At 35.5% G+C, this 19,550-nt stretch overlaps 1 protein-coding gene across 3 annotated transcripts in view; it reads right to left on the reverse strand.

The window, feature by feature from the left end:
• Window positions 1–19,550, reverse strand: part of LOC106083386 (LIM and senescent cell antigen-like-containing domain protein 1) — a 70,178-nt gene that overhangs the window by 15,304 nt on the left and 35,324 nt on the right. Inside the window, exon 1 of one of the 3 annotated variants that reach the window (XM_013246337.2) lies at window positions 1,335–1,419. The exons of 1 other annotated variant lie outside the window; for it this stretch is intronic. Coding sequence is in view for 1 of the 2 variants with exons in the window: in XM_013246336.2 (XP_013101790.1) it covers window positions 785–798 (14 nt within the window). In the remaining variant the exon portion in view is untranslated. Of the gene's footprint in view, window positions 1–784; window positions 891–1,334; window positions 1,420–19,550 lie in introns of those variants that run through there. One more of the 3 variants, XM_013246336.2, reaches the window with a different exon arrangement.

Raw genomic sequence — 19,550 nt, forward strand, 5'->3', positions numbered from 1 at the left:
AGAAGATACTTCCAAAAATAACAATGACGTCATACACATAAATAAACATCTGGACCTGCAAACGCAGAAAACAATTGAAAACATTTAAACATTTTGAATCATCATGGCTGTTTTTTTTTGGGGGAAAAAACAGCAATTGAATAAATCAATGAAGATGTACGAGATCATATCTTTTTTCTCCAGCAGATAAATGCTACATGAAAACTCCGACAATAAACGAAGACTATATATGCACCGCCATCATATCATGATCATAATAGAATATGAATTTTCATAAGTCCATAGTATTGAGGCCATTTTAGAGGTCTTGTTTGCAAAAACACAACGAAGTATGAGATAATCGTAGGTGGTTTCATTGACAAGCAGCAGCTCACAAATGGAGGGACCGAACGACCCGACCCACCAACCAACCATAGTGTAGTATGGTTCTTGTATGTTAAGATATTTTCTACATAGTTTTGACTTTAGTTTATTCGTTCATTAATATTTTCTGCATGGGCGTTAGGCGTCGGATGTAAAGCATTTGTCCGTCCATCCACCTGTGTAGACCAAGAGTTGATTTCATTCATTTTTGTGTTTCACCGAACCGAATAGTGATTGTCGTTGTATTTCAAAGTCTACTATAATTCCACATTATCACATTTTATTCACAAAGATAATCTTGCAACTTGTTGAGATATGTTCATATTCATAAATTATGTCATATTTCCATTTAAAAGGCTCTTGGCAGTATGTAAATATTTGTCCACCTTGAGAAAACACACAAGGAGCTGATGATGCTTACTCAACGGGAGGCATATTTTCTTCTAGCTCAACAATATAATGCACGAAAAACGCTACAATTAATTAAAAGCCAACAATTGCAACACCGTTCTCGCACACGTTCAATGCAAAATTTCTCACGAAACTAATGAAACGAAATTTGCCAATAGGTTGGCACACCACAATCTTCATCATCAACGTAAAATCGCAATGGAATGAGTGCTGTGCTTTGTTGTTACTTTTGATTGAGAAATCTAAACATATTAGGCTCCCCCTTCTGCGGTCCCAAACTTGAATTCGTTCCTCATATAGTCAGAGAATTTCTTCTTTTGCTCTGTTGAGTATCGAGTGCCTCGACAATGTGTTTTCTTTTTTTTCGTCTTTACGGATCTGGATCTCGGATCTCCTCCCTAAATTGGCAAATGCAAGATAACATTTTTTTTGCTTTTATCAAATGATGATAATTTTCTAGTATTTTAATGGAATCTCCAATCACTTTCACCACATTCATTTCAGCACTAGTTGTTGTTCTTTATTTGTATTATTTATTTTGCCAATTTAGCAAAAATTACCTTTAATTTAACACTAAAACTACTAAAATTAATAAAAGAAACTACAAGACATTCACACGAATGAAGCCGCCAATGGGGAAAAAGCAAAGTCAACGCAGTCGGTCTTGACTAACGGCGACGAGCTATGCTCGATATTTCGATAACATTGTCAGTTTAAGGTTTTATGGGGTCTTTAGACAGTGGAATTTAGATGGCACGGAAAGTACAGTTGATTTGAAAATATGCACAACAATTTTAAATTTCAATTGAAATATTTATTCAATAACTTGTTAATCAAATCTAAGTGATTTTTCTTATCAGATAATTACAATTAGCAAATTTAAAAAATAATTTAATACAAATTATTAATTTTCTAATTTTTATATTTCAGATGTACATGGAAAATGGGTATGTTATATATATTTATTACAATAATAAAAATTAAAATTTTTAAATCATATTTTAAGTTAATGTCATATGTTATTTGTTATGTCATATGTTATTTGTTATGTCATATGTTATCGGCATCATTGGATGGGAAATTGCTGTAACTGTGCTGTAACTTGCCCGTAGATAAAGCGGGGACAATGTATAATAAAATAAGAGCTTGCCAGGTGAAGTTCTTAAAGTTCAGTTGAATGGCAGTAGTTATTATTCTATAATAGGCGATAGCCCGTCCAATATTAGAGCAAATAAAATATAAATATGCCCATGAACATTTAATTAAGAAACAGGGGTAATCTTCTCACATATGGTTGAGTGCTGTCCGATTCAATTTAAAACTCAATGATAAGGTGATATATTTCCGAACGCATTGCGACACCTCTTTGGGGAGAAGTTTTTACATGGCATAGTACATGACAAATTTCGCCAGCATTAGGATTTAGTTTAATATTACGAACTTAATTTTCATTAGATCGATTTTTGAATTGAAGTTTCATCTACATGCTAATGAAACACGTTATTAGTACTTTTAGTCTACGCTGAACCTTGTCCATTGGGTGCTGTTTATTGTTCTTTATGTTCAGTATTGGTTGTTGGCTTTGCTTCTTTGTGCTTAGTACACAGTGACCTCTTGCGGCAAATAGTTGAATGAGGAATGGATGGTCTTGGCTTCTTTATTTATCGTTCAAACATTGACTTTTTACATGGGTCGATTATTTGCAAACTTTTTTGTAAAGAAAACGAAAGGCTATACATTTTGCAAGTTAGCCGTTATTTTTTTTTAGAAAATAATAGGTAACAAGGCCTCATGAATGCCCAAGATTCACTAAATTAATTTGCGAAAAGTGATCAACCGACAAGGAATTTTTTTTAAATTGTTGGCTTAGAGGATGTCAACTTGTTTCCTCACATTCATTCTTTGTTTTTCGATGTGGCACTTTAAGTTTTCGGCAAGTGCCATAACCTTTTGTTGGTGAACCCTAATAAGGCCGCTTTTTAACATCGAATGCATTAACATTAGAGAGCCTTTAAAAAATACCTATTTTTCGTGTATATTTCCATTAAAAATTTACCAGGAAATGGCATATGAGTGGTCTAGATTTAGTGGTCTGTATGTAAACCTAGCGATGACTAAGATCTGTGTTTTTAGGAGTAAGGTAAACATTGGCCTCAGTTCACATGTGGTCCACCTCCATCTAGAGGTAAGATCCTACCCGTGCGAAGGTAAAATTACACGCTACCTAATCAATATCTGCTGGGCCGCCATTGCAGAAACCATCCCAATCACCATCTTGTAGATAGTCATGCAACGCCCATAGTGTAAGGTGTAGCGCTACAAGAGACCTGGCGTTTTAAGCAGGTCTAGATTGCATTCACGCAGAAGCCGTGATAAGCTACCGAGTGAACGAAAACCATGGAGTTCAACCGCCACCCATTGCACCTGAAAAAGTTAGCCTTCCTCGCCAAACCAGAGTAGATTTCAATTGCGTTCTGGCGGATGCAGCCGCCTTAAATCCTAATGAACTAGGTTTAATGCCATCTTGGATCTAAAATCACCTCTACAGACCCTCTACAGAGTTCCACACATGTTCGAAAATCCAATCGTTAACCAGATCCTCCACTTGGACATCGGTCCTATGTTGATGATCTGGTTAATGAGCGGATTTTTGGTGGAATCCTGCCAGTTGCACTGCCGATATTGATGACTACTTAAGTCCCCTCATCTCTGTAGTGCTTCCTTGCCTCTCTGGCATAAGAGGTACGCTCCCAGTCGGCATATATTTTATACCACCATCAGGGATTGCTTTTGTGGTATCACATAGCTTACAGAGACATCTTTCCATTTCTCTTTTTCTGGGGAATAGACGTTTCTCCTCTCTCTCTTTTTCCACGCGCCAGACAAAGCTGAAACATAGCGCTTGGCTTCTGGCTTTAGGGTTGCTCTATATGTCGCATTTTTGGCTTCACAAAGCTCGCGATACTTCTACCTATAGATGAGAAATCGATCTGAATACTTTCCGGTCTTATGTTGTGGATCACTCTGCCCAGACAGGTTGGGTTCCTTTACTAGATATTCCACTCTCGAAAAATCCAAATTCTTCAGCATCAATGTAAAAATTTCGTCGCAGCACTTCGTACAAAATGAATGGTGATGGTTTATTAGTGAGACCACGATTCCGACAAATGAGTCTCCTTCTCGCCCTATCACTCTTGAAATGCTCAAAATATTGACGGTTGAACAACTTAAGGCATGCCTTTGAATCAGCCACGGTCCCTTCACCAAAAGCGGCTCTGTCATAGGATGGGGGTATACTTATTTCGTCATTACGTTTGTAACACCTCGAAATATTCCGCCATGACCCCACAAAGTATATATATTCTTGATCGTCATGATATTTTATGTCGATCTAGCCAGGCCCATTCGTCTGTCCGTCCGTCCGTCCATCTGTCTGTCTGTCGAAAGCACCCTAAATTTCGAAGGAGTAAAGCTAGGCACTTGAAATTTTGCACAAATACTTCTTATTAGTATAGGTCGGTTGGGACCGTAAATGGGCTATATCGGTCCATGTTTTGATATAGCTGCCATATAAACCAATTTTGGATCTTGATTCTTAAGCCTCTAGACGGCGCAATTATTATCCGATTTGGCTGAAATTTTGCTATGCCAAGTATGGTCCCAATCGGTTCATAATCCGATATAAAGGGTGATTTTTTTGAGGTTAGGATTTTCATGCATTAGTATTTGACAGATCACGTGGGATTTCAGACATGGTGTCAAAGAGAAAGATGCTCAGTATGCTTTGACATTTCATCATGAATAGACTTACTAACGAGCAACGCTTGCAAATCATTGAATTTTATTACCAAAATCAGTGTTCGGTTCGAAATGTGTTCAAATTTTGACAAATTTTGTTCAGCGATGAGGCTCATTTCTGGTTGAATGGCTACGTAAATAAGCAAAATTGCCGCATTTGGAGTGAAGAGCAACCAGAAGCCGTTCAAGAACTGCCCATGCATCCCGAAAAATGCACTGTTTCGTGTGGTTTGTACGCTGGTGGAATCATTGGACCGTATTTTTTCAAAGATGCTGTTGGACGCAACGTTACGGTGAATGAACACATTTCGAACCGAACACTGATTTTGGTAATAAAATTCAATGATTTGCAAGCGTTGCTCGTTAGTAAGTCTATTCATGATGAAATGTCAAAGCATACTGAGCATCTTTCTCTTTGACACCATGTCTGAAATCCCACGTGATCTGTCAAATACTAATGCATGAAAATCCTAACCTCAAAAAAATCACCCTTTAGCTTCCCTATAAACCGATCTCCCGATTATTAGTCTTAGGGCTCTAAAGGGCGTAATTCTTATCAGATTTGGCTGAAATTATGTAAAACGGTTTCTCCCTAACCTTCACCATGCGTGTCAAATATGTTCTGAATTGGTCTATAGCCTGACACAGCTCCCATATAAACTGAACTCCCGATCTTACTCAAAGCAATTCGTATCCATTATCCTTTGCTTTCCTAAAAAGAGATACCGGGCAAAGAACTTGACAAATGCGATCCATAGTGGATAGTATATAAGATTCGGGTCGGCCGAACTTGCACGCTTTTACTTGTTAATTTTTTCGGCAGAGCTGCTTGCTTTGGAAAAAACTAAGATATTTAACGACACCTATAAAACCCCGCTTACACTGCTCTTTAAATCCGTTTTTAATGGCTCTATCGTCTGTTTTCCCTTAAAAAAATCAGCTGACGAGAGTCATAAATCCGGATATAATGAGCATTGTAAACGGTGTTTAAGCTTGACTTTTGCTGTCAAATTTTGAGATAAATGAAATCTATTTGTTATTTATATCCTCTTTGAATCGATGATTTGGTTGCCAATCTTTCAATAATATTAAAAAATACCCCTTTGACAAATTGGTGACTTTCAAGTGTTAATAAGACTCTTAATTACTTTGTCATTTAAGCATAATTATGATGGATGGTTATCAGCCATTAAGAGGGGGAGAGATAAAGACAATCATCGTAATATGTGAGGCTAAAGCCTTCTGCCGGTGCCATGCTAAGGAAATTTCTTAAAGAGTCACACCAAAAAAAAAAAACTGTAAAAATGTTGTAAACAACAACAAGGTCGACATTTCATAAATGCTCAAAACAAACTAAAATTAAAAAAAAAATAACAATAACAGCCTAGAAATATCCACAAACACACACACACACATCATGCGTACGGGCAAGCATGGATAGACCGATGAATGGATAGACAGACTGATGGACGGACAGAACACTGCTGCGTAAACAAACAAACTTGCCAGACAATCGCGACAAACGGCACGTAGCAACAATCCATTTTCTTCGGAGACCAAAAAAGAGCGTTGGACTGTATTCGTCACATCACAACATTTATGTTTAGTAAGGTTAGTGCCGTTTTGTTGTTGCTACCCTTTTCCACTGTTATGCTTAATGAAAACAAATACAAATAACATTTTTTAATATGGCAAGAAAAACTATCTATGTACATAAGATCTTACAAATATGTTGGTTCAACATTCTCCACGGGGCTTCGCTATGAATGAATGTCCACCCTTAGCCATGTGGCCAGTGGAGGCCTATAATTACAACACAAATAAGATGTTGTTTTGATGATCTACATTGAAGAAAGCATGAGTCCAATATCCAAAGGCCTAAATGGTTAAATGCTTTTGGTCAGGTAGGACAGATAGCGCGGTAGTGGCCTACGCATTATTTCATGTAAATGTAGCTCGCTCACAACCACCTGATATGGCACATGACAAGAAAAAATAAAACATAGAAAATGTCAATCACTTATTTATTGGCCTCAAAGAAGCCGTAAACATTACGTGACAAAAATCGAGCAATTTGTCCCATAGAAAATTCCAGAATTAGGTGAATGGTGATTTGAATGATCGAGTGAGTTAGTGAACAGTAGCAGATCATGTACGCAGATGAAGAGTTGGGTTAATTTACATCATATATTTTTGTATGGTGGAACACATGACGGTTTATTGGGCAACGTGGTACAGTGTCTTAAAATGAAAAATTTCTCTGGAATGAAGATAGACAAATGCCACAGAAAGTTTCATCTTGAACTTATTTTCTGGAAACTCTTGATTGTTATGAAAAAATGCATCTGCTATCGTAGCCTCATGAATACGTTGTAATCCTGCTTGATTTAGAGACTATTTTTTGTAACGCTTAAAATTTACCTCTGAATCACAAAAATCCAACCTGACGGATGGCTGCTGCGAAAGCTGTCCAGTAGATACTGCTTAGGTAAGGTTGGAGGGCACCGAACTAGGAACCTCCGATACTAGCCGCTTCACTCGCAGACTTTAGGTCCCTTGTGTTCACCCTTGAAGAAAGAAGATGATGAACAGAAAACCGAAAATAACGCATAAGACCTGTTTTTTTTAGTTGGCTATGACAGAACATTTGTTCCACTAGACGAACGTAGAATAGCATTCCAAGCGCCTCGATCTTCTGCGCTCATACCAAAATCTCTGACACTAAGTTTCGAGCTGTCTCCCACAACTTGATCTTTCCATCGGGCTTTTGGTCTTTCCGGTTTGCGGGTACCACCGTGTTTGCCTTCAAAAGACTTCTTTGCTGGAGCTTCTTCATCCATTCTGACAAAATAACCTAGCCAACGCAGCCGTTGTATTTTGATGCATGTAACTATGCTGTAGTCGCCATACAGCTCATACAGCTCGGGGTTCATACGTTGCCTATATTCTCCACTAACGCAAACTGGTCCATATATTTTACGAAGAATCTTTCTCTCAAATACTCCAAGCACTGCCTCATCTGCTTTCACAAGTACCCACGCTTCAGAACCATATAACAAAATGTCTGTCGAGAGGTGGCCTTGTTTCTAAACTGCTAACTTAGTCCAAAGTAGCATCTGTTTGTCAGTATTATTCTTCGCTTAATCTCAAAACTGGTGTCATACGTTTCGCTTACGGCGGTGCCTAGGTAGATAAAAAATACTGACTGTCTCAAACTTGTGGTTCAAAACTTTCTCCATTTTCTTTATCTGCTCGCTTGTGCAAGGCTTTTTGGGAGTTGAAACCATCCATTTCGTCTTATCTCCATTTACTGCCAGATCCATTTACACTGACTCTCTTTCGATTCTTTCAAAGGCTGCAGTTACTATTGGGTTGCTTTTTTTACACTTTTTTTCTAAAGCAAGCTAAAAGTAACAGCTGATAACTGACAGAAGAAAGAATGCAATTACAGAGTCACAAGTTGTGAAAAAATTTGTCAACGCCGACTATATGAAAAATCCGCAATTACTTTTTGGGCAACCCAATACTTCCGTTGACCGACCTATGATGTCGATGTCGTTGGCATAGGCGAGTAGCATGTGTTCTCTTGTGATTAGTGTGCCATATCTTTTTATATCTGCATCTCGTATAATCTTCTCCAGCAGGATATTAAAGATAGGCTGTCTCCTTGTCTGAAATCTCGTTTGATATTGAATGGTTCGGAGAGATTCAAGTGTCACCCTGCCGAGTCTTATTAATTTTGCTGGGATGCCAAACTCAGACATGGCTTGAAATACCTTTAAATGTAAAGGAGTATCGAAGTCGGCTTTGTAGTCAATAAAGAGATGTCAGGTGTTGATTTGTCCTTCTCGGGTCTTTGCCAGGATTTGGCGCAGTGTGAGTATCTGGTCTAGGGTGGATTTACCAGGTCTAAAGCCGCATTGATAGGACCCAATCATCTAATTGACTTTCAGTTTTAATCTTTCACACAGTACGCTCGAGAGTATCTTGTATGCGATGGGGAGGAGACTTATTCCTCTGTAGTTGGCACATTCCGTCTTGTCTCCTTACGGGACATAGTATGCCGAGGTTCCAATCATCGGGTATGCATTCTTCTAGCCAGATTGCGCAGATAAGGTGATGCCTGTCGCCTCCGGTCTTAAATAGTTCAGCGAGTAACCCGTCGGCTCCTGCTGCCTTGTTGTTCTTTAGTAGGGTCAGTGCTATTTGGACCTCATTCTGACTAGAAGGTAAATATTCTATATCATCATCAGTGATTGGTTCTGCGGTATCCTCTTCGCCGCCAACGTCGGACACTAGCAGTTGGATAAAATGTTCTTTCCATATCCTCATCATGTTATCTGCGTCAGTTACCAGATTTCCTTCTTTGTCTCTGCAAGTGGATATGCCTGCACCAAAGCCATCGGTTTGATGTTTAATTCTTTGGTAGAATTTCCGGACTTCATTCTGACTCCTGTACATCTCAATTCGCTCACACTCACGTCTTTCCATTTTCTTTTTCTTTCTGCGGATTAGACGTTTCTCCTCTCTGCGTTTCTCCTCCGCGTTGCTACTGATTGCAGGATTGCTCTATATGCCGCATTCTTGGCTACAGTAGCATCCCGACACTCTTGGTCGTACCATGAGTTTTTTAGAGCAGGCTTCCAGTACCCAAGTACGGATTTCGCGGCATTTTCTATGAAGTGGGCAATAGTTTGCCACTCCGCCATTATATCATCGGGACAAAGAGTGCTTTCATCAAGCAGTTGGGTCTGTCGAGAGGAGTGTTTGCAGCTTTTCAATGTCTAGCTTCCGTGCGGTGTCAGATCGTACTTTCCTCGCCATGTTCAAACGGGTGTGAACCTTGGCTGCAACATGGTAGTGATCCGAATCTATATTCGCTTCACGGATCGATCGTACATCTAACACGCTGGTTGAATGCGTTCCATCTATCACACAGCCATGTTGTGAATATTTTTATGTTGAAATCTGGCGCTATTAACTACCATGTTTTTTGCCGCTGCTTAATCAATCAGCCTCAACCCATTACTAGACGTTATCTCGTGGAGGCTAAACTTTCCGACTGTTGGACCAAAAATGTCTTCCTTCCCTATCTTCGCATTAAACTCTCCCAGAACGATTTTAATATCATGTGCGCTCGTAGAAAATATTCTTTGTATTTGTCTTCCGTCGGCGCATGTGCACAAATAAGGCTGATGTTAAAGAATTTGGCTATTAAATTGCTTGGTAAATTTTCACTGTGAACAATTTCTTTAGTAAATTGTTCACTGTGAACAATTTCTTTAGTAAATTGTTCACTGTGAACAATTTCTTTAGTAAATTGTTCACTGTGAACAATTTCTTTAGTAAATTGTTCACTGTGAACAATTTCTTTAGTAAATTGTTCACTGTGAACAATTTCTTTAGCAAATTGTTCACTGTGAACAATTTCTTTAGTAAATTGTTCACTGTGAACAATTTCTTTAGTAAATTGTTCACTGTGAACAATTTCTTTAGTAAATTGTTCACTGTGAACAATTTCTTTAGTAAATTGTTCACTGTGAACAATTTCTTTAGTAAATTGTTCACTGTGAACAATTTCTTTAGTAAATTGTTCACTGTGAACAATTTCTTTAGTAAATAGTTCACTGTGAACAATTTCTTTAGTAAATTGTTCACTGTGAACAATTTCTTTAGTAAATTGTTCACTGTGAACAATTTCTTTAGTAAATTGTTCACTGTGAACAATTTCTTTAATAAATTGTTCACTGTGAACAATTTCTTTAGTAAATTGTTCACTGTGAACAATTTCTTTAGTAAATTGTTCACTGTGAACAATTTCTTTAGTAAATTGTTCACTGTGAACAATTTCTTTAGTAAATTGTTCACTGTGAACAATTTCTTTAGTAAATTGTTCACTGTGAACAATTTCTTTAGTAAATTGTTCACTGTGAACAATTTCTTTAGTAAATTGTTCACTGTGAACAATTTCTTTAGTAAATTGTTCACTGTGAACAATTTCTTTAGTAAATTGTTCACTGTGAACAATTTCTTTAGTAAATTGTTCACTGTGAACAATTTCTTTAGTAAATTGTTCACTGTGAACAATTTCTTTAGTAAATTGTTCACTGTGAACAATTTCTTTAGTAAATTGTTCACTGTGAACAATTTCTTTAGTAAATTGTTCACTGTGAACAATTTCTTTAGTAAATTGTTCACTGTGAACAATTTCTTTAGTAAATTGTTCACTGTGAACAATTTCTTTAGTAAATTGTTCACTGTGAACAATTTCTTTAGTAAATTGTTCACTGTGAACAATTTCTTTAGTAAATTGTTCACTGTGAACAATTTCTTTAGTAAATTGTTCACTGTGAACAATTTCTTTAGTAAATTGTTCACTGTGAACAATTTCTTTAGTAAATTGTTCACTGTGAACAATTTCTTTAGTAAATTGTTCACTGTGAACAATTTCTTTAGTAAATTGTTCACTGTGAACAATTTCTTTAGTAAATTGTTCACTGTGAACAATTTCTTTAGTAAATTGTTCACTGTGAACAATTTCTTTAGTAAATTGTTCACTGTGAACAATTTCTTTAGTAAATTGTTCACTGTGAACAATTTCTTTAGTAAATTGTTCACTGTGAACAATTTCTTTAGTAAATTGTTCACTGTGAACAATTTCTTTAGTAAATTGTTCACTGTGAACAATTTCTTTAGTAAATTGTTCACTGTGAACAATTTCTTTAGTAAATTGTTCACTGTGAACAATTTCTTTAGTAAATTGTTCACTGTGAACAATTTCTTTAGTAAATTGTTCACTGTGAACAATTTCTTTAGTAAATTTTCACAGTGAACAATTTCTTTAGTAAATTTTCACTGTGAACAATTTCTTTAGTAAATTTTCACTGTGAACAATTTCTTTAGTAAATTTTCACTGTGAACAATTTCTTTAGTAAATTTTCACTGTGAACAATTTCTTAAGTAAATTTTCACTGTGAACAATTTCTTTAGTAAATTTTCACTGTGAACAATTTCTTTAGTAAATTTTCACTGTGAACAATTTCTTTAGTAAATTTTCACTGTGAACAATTTCTTTAGTAAATTTTCACTGTGAACAATTTCTTTAGTAAATTTTGACTGTGAACAATTTCTTTAGTAAATTTTCACTGTGAACAATTTCTTTAGTAAATTTTCACTGTGAACAATTTCTTTAGTAAATTTTCACTGTGAACAATTTCTTTAGTAAATTTCCACTGTGAACAATTTCTTTAGTAAATTTTGACTGTGAACAATTTCTTTAGTAAATTTTCACTGTGAACAATTTCTTTAGTAAATTTTCACTGTGAACAATTTCTTTAGTAAATTTTCACTGTGAACAATTTCTTTAGTAAATTTTCACTGTGAACAATTTCTTTAGTAAATTTTCACTGTGAACAATTTCTTTAGTAAATTTTCACTGTGAACAATTTCTTTAGTAAATTTTCACTGTGAACAATTTCTTTAGTAAATTTTCACTGTGAACAATTTCTTTAGTAAATTTTCACTGTGAACAATTTCTTTAGTAAATTTTCACTGTGAACAATTTCTTTAGTAAATTTTCACTGTGAACAATTTCTTTGGTAAATTTTCACTATGAACAATTTCTTTAGTAAATTTTCACTCTGCAAGATTTCTTTGGAAAAAGTGTTAATTTCGTTCTCTTTGATTTGAGACACTGTTTTAGATTGCCTCTATCTCCACCATTGATCGATCATATCATTTTTTTTTATAATCAATTCAAAACTAATAATTGACCACAACATAGCACCACCATAAGTGGAAATATGTATTGTACATTGGTTGGCGGCGCACAGTGGGCCAAATGGCAAAAAAATTGGAAATAAGTCTACAACTTTTTATCTGTTGATTTTAGCCATACAAAATGTTCTAGACATTTGTAGAGGAGGACATAGGCTTTCAGAAAAGTGCTGTTGTTGGTCCATATCTTTAATACAGGGTGAGCTACAGGGTGTCAAAGTTGACCACTTTTGACTTCTCCAAGCTTCTGGGGGCCATAACTTTTGATCTACTCAACCGATTTACATGATTTAGGACTCTAGAGAAAGAGCTTGACAAGATCTAAAAAACTTATGCATAAAGTACCATGCCATCGTGTACTGTTAAGGAGTTATGAATTGTTTAATTTTAAAATATGAAAATTTGGCCTTGGTTTTTTTCAGTGTTTTTTAAATAACTCCGTCAATTTTAAAGCTATAAACTTCATACTTCACACAAATTATGCCAGCATATGTGTGCATAAAATACAAAAGGAATCACGTGAATATCTTTGGCGGTTTAAAAATTGCATCGTTTTCAATATGAAAAATATTTTTTTTGTCAAAAAATTGCAAAATTTTTCAAAAAAGATACTCCCATTTCCTTTAAGTTTTCGCAAACTTTGGCCGTCAAAGCATTATCATTTCTTTCCATTTTCACAAAGTCGAGGTATTAAGAAAAGTTTTAAGTGCTAATTTGGCTAATTTCGATATCAAACAACACCGTTATCTTAAGACCAAAATGGCCACTTAAATGAAAGCTTAAAATGTTCCCAACATTTTAAGGTATGTCTCGCCATATCCTAGCCATAAATGAGATCGTAGCGATCAAAATACTGAAAAAAGTCAATTTTCAAGTAGTGCTATATTCATTGCTAAAAAACAAGTATTACGTCACATTTTATTGCAAAGATGTTAAATAAACTTTTATTTGGTAACACTTCTTCTACAAAACACAAAAAGAATCATGGAAATATCTCTATTCTATTCCATTTTATGGAACCGGCAATAAAAAAGTCAATTTTTCAAAAAAGTCGAATTTCCCAAATTTTGTTTTTGTTGTCCTAATTGCACATGACACACTATAGCCATATTTACGCAACATACCTTATCGTAAAGGAAATTTTCATACCTTTCCAACGATGTATAAAACATTTCTCAACTCGGATTCTATCTACTCTAAAATTCATTTACACTTCATTAAACTCTATATAAAAATGTCTATTTGTGAAATGGAACCTTATATGGGGCCTACACTAAAACATTGATAGATTTGCCCAGGGTTTACAATACAAATGTGTTAGAATAAAAAAAGGTCTCCTGCCAAAGTTTAAAAAAATTGGAATAAAAATATGTGTTTTAGAGCGAAAACACTTCGCATCGGCGTGCGTTTGTATAGTACCTACATCTATTTTTAATGTAAGCTGATGATTTTTGAATAAAAAGTAACCTAGAAATATACCTGCATATATATATATATTTGTGTTAAGATTTGATGCAGACAAATGTTACCTGTTTCGCTATGTCGAATTCCCAGGAAATCCACCGTATCAATGAATGTGAAAAAACCTACCCATAAAAAATTCATTGTCATTTTTTTTAACCAAATTCGAGTCCAGGTAAATAATTATAGAAGAGTAAGTAAAAAGAGGCACTTTGGACCCCTTTTTACGATTGCGTCTGATACCTGAAATGGGTCATTAATTGTGAATATATTGCATAAATATTTGAACAAAATCCAAATTTTCTTCATTATATTTTGTAGAGGCGTAAAGGACATTTATAAGTTATGGAAGTCATACTGAAGTATTCCACTCTTTCGAAAATTGTATGGGACATCAAAAATGATTCCAAATCATACACGGAGTCATTTAAGGAACTTGTTTACACTTTGGACCACATATATGGAATAAGGCTAAATAAAGACGCTTTAGACAAACTTGAAAAATTCTACAAATCATTTGAGAGAAGGTTGCCAGAATGTTCATTCGCAAAAATCAAGTTTTTCAAAATGTATGAGAAGTGGCTGAAATCGGATCTACTTATTGAAATTAAACCGCTGATTCCCGGCCGGCCTAGCAAAGCATACGACGAAGTTACGGAGAAAACCAAAAAGAAAAAACAAGAGGAACTATTGGCGGCACATCCGCCAAATTTAATAAAAGATACGTTCAAAACAGCATTGTTAAAAACACAACCAAAAAATGTTGGACGAATTGTCGATGTTTTACCATTAGCATCTCCGAAAAGGGTAAAGAGAATGGTAGAAAGTATTCCAACTCCAAAATCGACTACAGAATTCACGGAGGAAGATGCACTGGCCCTGATTTTGAACCTAGGCCTCTCAAGAAACAAATACTCAACAATGAGGAAGGCTCTTCGTGAAAAAGGATGGGGTTGTTTACCCTCAAAACATAAATTGTACAACACCAGGACGAAAATGGTGCCATCAAATATATACGTGGACGAATTAAAAGCAAGAGTGAAACTTGCTGATCTTGTTGAAAATACAGCTGTTAGAATTATTTCTAATTTTACTGAAGAACAGTTGAACACATGTAATAATTCCGAAGTGGTTTTGATCAGCAAATGGGGTTGTGATGGATCATCTGGATTTTCCGAATATAAGCAACAAACAGAAATAGATACCAACTTCGCATCAATTTTCATGGCATCATTAGTACCATTGAGAATGAGATTGTACAAGGACCAATCTTCATCATCGAAAGAAAATGCATTTCAAGATATATGGATAAATAGAACACCTGGGTCAAAATATTTATGTCGCCCAATTCGGTTTGAGTATACAAAGGAAGACCGGAACACAACACGATCTTTGGTGAACGAAATAAAGGAAGAAATTGCTGCATTACCCATGATTGTTATAAACCAATTGGGAAGAAATATAAAAGTTTCGTTTCAACTACAACTCACTATGATCGATGGAAAGGTGGCAAACGCATTAACTGGCGTTATGTCCAATTGGAGATGCAATATTTGTGGCAAGAAGAATGGGCAATTCGAGGACAAGTCTGATGAAAATTTAGTAAACGAAAATGCGCTCAATTTCGGTATTTCGCCCCTGCACTGTAGAATTCGATTCATGGAGTATTGTTTGCATTTATCGTATGACCTTAAATATCGGACTAGCCCTGGAAACCGCGATGTCTCTGCTAGAAACAACCAAGATCTTCACAAAATGAGGCAGGAAGAGAAGAATCGAATCCAGTTGGAGTTTAAACAAAAGGGACTTATAATAGATAAACCTCTTTACGGATACGGAAGCACAAATGATGGCAACTCGGCAAGGCGGTTTTTTGAGGACCCCGTATCGACATCTAAAATAACCGGTCTTGATGAACACTTGCTAAGACGATTCAAAGTGATTTTGGATGTAATCAATAGCAAAAAGATGATAAATTCAACCAAATTTGAAGCTTATAGTAATGACACAAAAAACATTTTATCTGATTTATATTCGTGGAAAGCTTTAACACCGACAGTACATAAAGTCTTACATCATGGCAAGGAAATTGTGGAATACAACATACTTCCGTTAGGAGAACTTACAGAAGAAGCTCAGGAATGTTTTACCATTAGCATCTCCGAAAAGGGTAAAGAGAATGGTAGAAAGTATTCCAACTCCAAAATCGACTACAGAATTCACGGAGGAAGATGCACTGGCCCTGATTTTGAACCTAGGCCTCTCAAGAAACAAATACTCAACAATGAGGAAGGCTCTTCGTGAAAAAGGATGGGGTTGTTTACCCTCAAAACATAAATTGTACAACACCAGGACGAAAATGGTGCCATCAAATATATACGTGGACGAATTAAAAGCAAGAGTGAAACTTGCTGATCTTGTTGAAAATACAGCTGTTAGAATTATTTCTAATTTTACTGAAGAACAGTTGAACACATGTAATAATTCCGAAGTGGTTTTGATCAGCAAATGGGGTTGTGATGGATCATCTGGATTTTCCGAATATAAGCAACAAACAGAAATAGATACCAACTTCGCATCAATTTTCATGGCATCATTAGTACCATTGAGAATGAGATTGTACAAGGACCAATCTTCATCATCGAAAGAAAATGCATTTCAAGATATATGGATAAATAGAACACCTGGGTCAAAATATTTATGTCGCCCAATTCGGTTTGAGTATACAAAGGAAGACCGGAACACAACACGATCTTTGGTGAACGAAATAAAGGAAGAAATTGCTGCATTACCCATGATTGTTATAAACCAATTGGGAAGAAATATAAAAGTTTCGTTTCAACTACAACTCACTATGATCGATGGAAAGGTGGCAAACGCATTAACTGGCGTTATGTCCAATTGGAGATGCAATATTTGTGGCAAGAAGAATGGGCAATTCGAGGACAAGTCTGATGAAAATTTAGTAAACGAAAATGCGCTCAATTTCGGTATTTCGCCCCTGCACTGTAGAATTCGATTCATGGAGTATTGTTTGCATTTATCGTATGACCTTAAATATCGGACTAGCCCTGGAAACCGCGATGTCTCTGCTAGAAACAACCAAGATCTTCACAAAATGAGGCAGGAAGAGAAGAATCGAATCCAGTTGGAGTTTAAACAAAAGGGACTTATAATAGATAAACCTCTTTACGGATACGGAAGCACAAATGATGGCAACTCGGCAAGGCGGTTTTTTGAGGACCCCGTATCGACATCTAAAATAACCGGTCTTGATGAACACTTGCTAAGACGATTCAAAGTGATTTTGGCTGTAATCAATAGCAAAAAGATGATAAATTCAACCAAATTTGAAGCTTATAGTAATGACACAAAAAACATTTTATCTGATTTATATTCGTGGAAAGCTTTAACACCGACAGTACATAAAGTCTTACATCATGGCAAGGAAATTGTGGAATACAACATACTTCCGTTAGGAGAACTTACAGAAGAAGCTCAGGAATCCCGTAATAGAGATGTTAAACAGTTCCGGCTTTTCAATACCCGAAAGAGCACCAAATTTAACCAAAATTATGATTTACTTCAATATTTATTGTTATCGTCTGATCCGGTACTATACAGCATCAGAACTAAATGGCTACCAAAAATATGTGACGATATAGATAAGGACGATCCCGATGCCATTCAAATTAAAGAGCTTTTAAATTTTGATACCTTAGATTATTTGGTAGAGAATAAAATCAAATAATACAAAACTAAAATGCTTTTTTATTTTGGGAGTAGCTAATATACATATAAACGCACGCCGATGCGAAGTGTTTTCGCTCTAAAACACATATTTTTATTCCAATTTTTTTAAACTTTGGCAGGAGACCTTTTTTTATTCTAACACATTTGTATTGTAAACCCTGGGCAAATCTATCAATGTTTTAGTGTAGGCCCCATATAAGGTTCCATTTCACAAATAGACATTTTTATATAGAGTTTAATGAAGTGTAAATGAATTTTAGAGTAGATAGAATCCGAGTTGAGAAATGTTTTATACATTGTTGGAAAGGTATGAAAATTTCCTTTACGATAAGGTATGTTGCGTAAATATGGCTATAGTGTGTCATGTGCAATTAGGACAACAAAAACAAAATTTGGGAAATTCGACTTTTTTGAAAAATTGACTTTTTTATTGCCGGTTCCATAAAATGGAATAGAATAGAGATATTTCCATGATTCTTTTTGTGTTTTGTAGAAGAAGTGTTACCAAATAAAAGTTTATTTAACATCTTTGCAATAAAATGTGACGTAATACTTGTTTTTTAGCAATGAATATAGCACTACTTGAAAATTGACTTTTTTCAGTATTTTGATCGCTACGATCTCATTTATGGCTAGGATATGGCGAGACATACCTTAAAATGTTGGGAACATTTTAAGCTTTCATTTAAGTTCAAAAAAAGCGAAAAAATCCCCGTGGAACTTTTTTTCCAGTGAGAAACTTTTGAAGTTTAGTAAAAAAATTGGCCATTTTGGTCTTAAGATAACGGTGTTGTTTGATATCGAAATTAGCCAAATTAGCACTTAAAACTTTTCTTAATACCTCGACTTTGTGAAAATGGAAAGAAATGATAATGCTTTGACGGCCAAAGTTTGCGAAAACTTAAAGGAAATGGGAGTATCTTTTTTGAAAAATTTTGCAATTTTTTGACAAAAAAAATATTTTTCATATTGAAAACGATGCCATTTTTAAACCGCCAAAGATATTCACGTGATTCCTTTTGTATTTTATGCACACATATGCTGGCATAATTTGTGTGAAGTATGAAGTTTATAGCTTTAAAATTGACGGAGTTATTTAAAAAACACTGAAAAAAACCAAGGCCAAATTTTCATATTTTAAAATTAAACAATTCATAACTCCTTAACAGTACACGATGGCATGGTACTTTATGCATAAGTTTTTTAGATCTTGTCAAGCTCTTTCTCTAGAGTCCTAAATCATGTAAATCGGTTGAGTAGATCAAAAGTTATGGCCCCCAGAAGCTTGGAGAAGTCAAAAGTGGTCAACTTTGACACCCTGTAGCTCACCCTGTATTAAAGATATGGACCAACAACAGCACTTTTCTGAAAGCCTATGTCCTCCTCTACAAATGTCTAGAACATTTTGTATGGCTAAAATCAACAGATAAAAAGTTGTAGACTTATTTCCAATTTTTTTGCCATTTGGCCCACTGTGCGGCGGTACATTGGTACGCTTGGCCACACAGACGTAGAGAGATAAGATATGCATACCATTGAGGCAACCGGTCAAAACAAACGATGCTAAACACGGAAGTTTGTTGTGCAACATACTTCAAGTCTTCAAGACTTCAAAAGAGATAATGACAGAGAATAGCGGAAATATGCTTGGAACGATAAAATTGCAATCATTCAGAATAGAGTTTAAAATAGAATGAACAATTTGAATGTCTATTATCTTTGGGGTAAGAGGGATTTTAAATAGTAATGTGCTGAAGAAGATATCGTTTCAAAAGAAAAATTAAAGGAAGGAAATAAATATTTTAGATAGAAATTATTTATGTCCCATTTTGGTCTCCTATATGCTTTCTTGAATAAATAATTTTTTTATTTATATATTTTTATAAAAGCCATACCTTATACCGGAAGATATTGCTAGAATAGGTTTTCGTAGATTTAAGTTTAAAATACACTGGGAAAAAGTGCCAGGGGTTTGGTTGAGTTATAGT

This window comes from Stomoxys calcitrans, chromosome 2, assembly GCF_963082655.1.
Source record: "Stomoxys calcitrans chromosome 2, idStoCalc2.1, whole genome shotgun sequence".
NCBI classification, from domain to species: Eukaryota; Metazoa; Arthropoda; class Insecta; order Diptera; family Muscidae; genus Stomoxys; species Stomoxys calcitrans.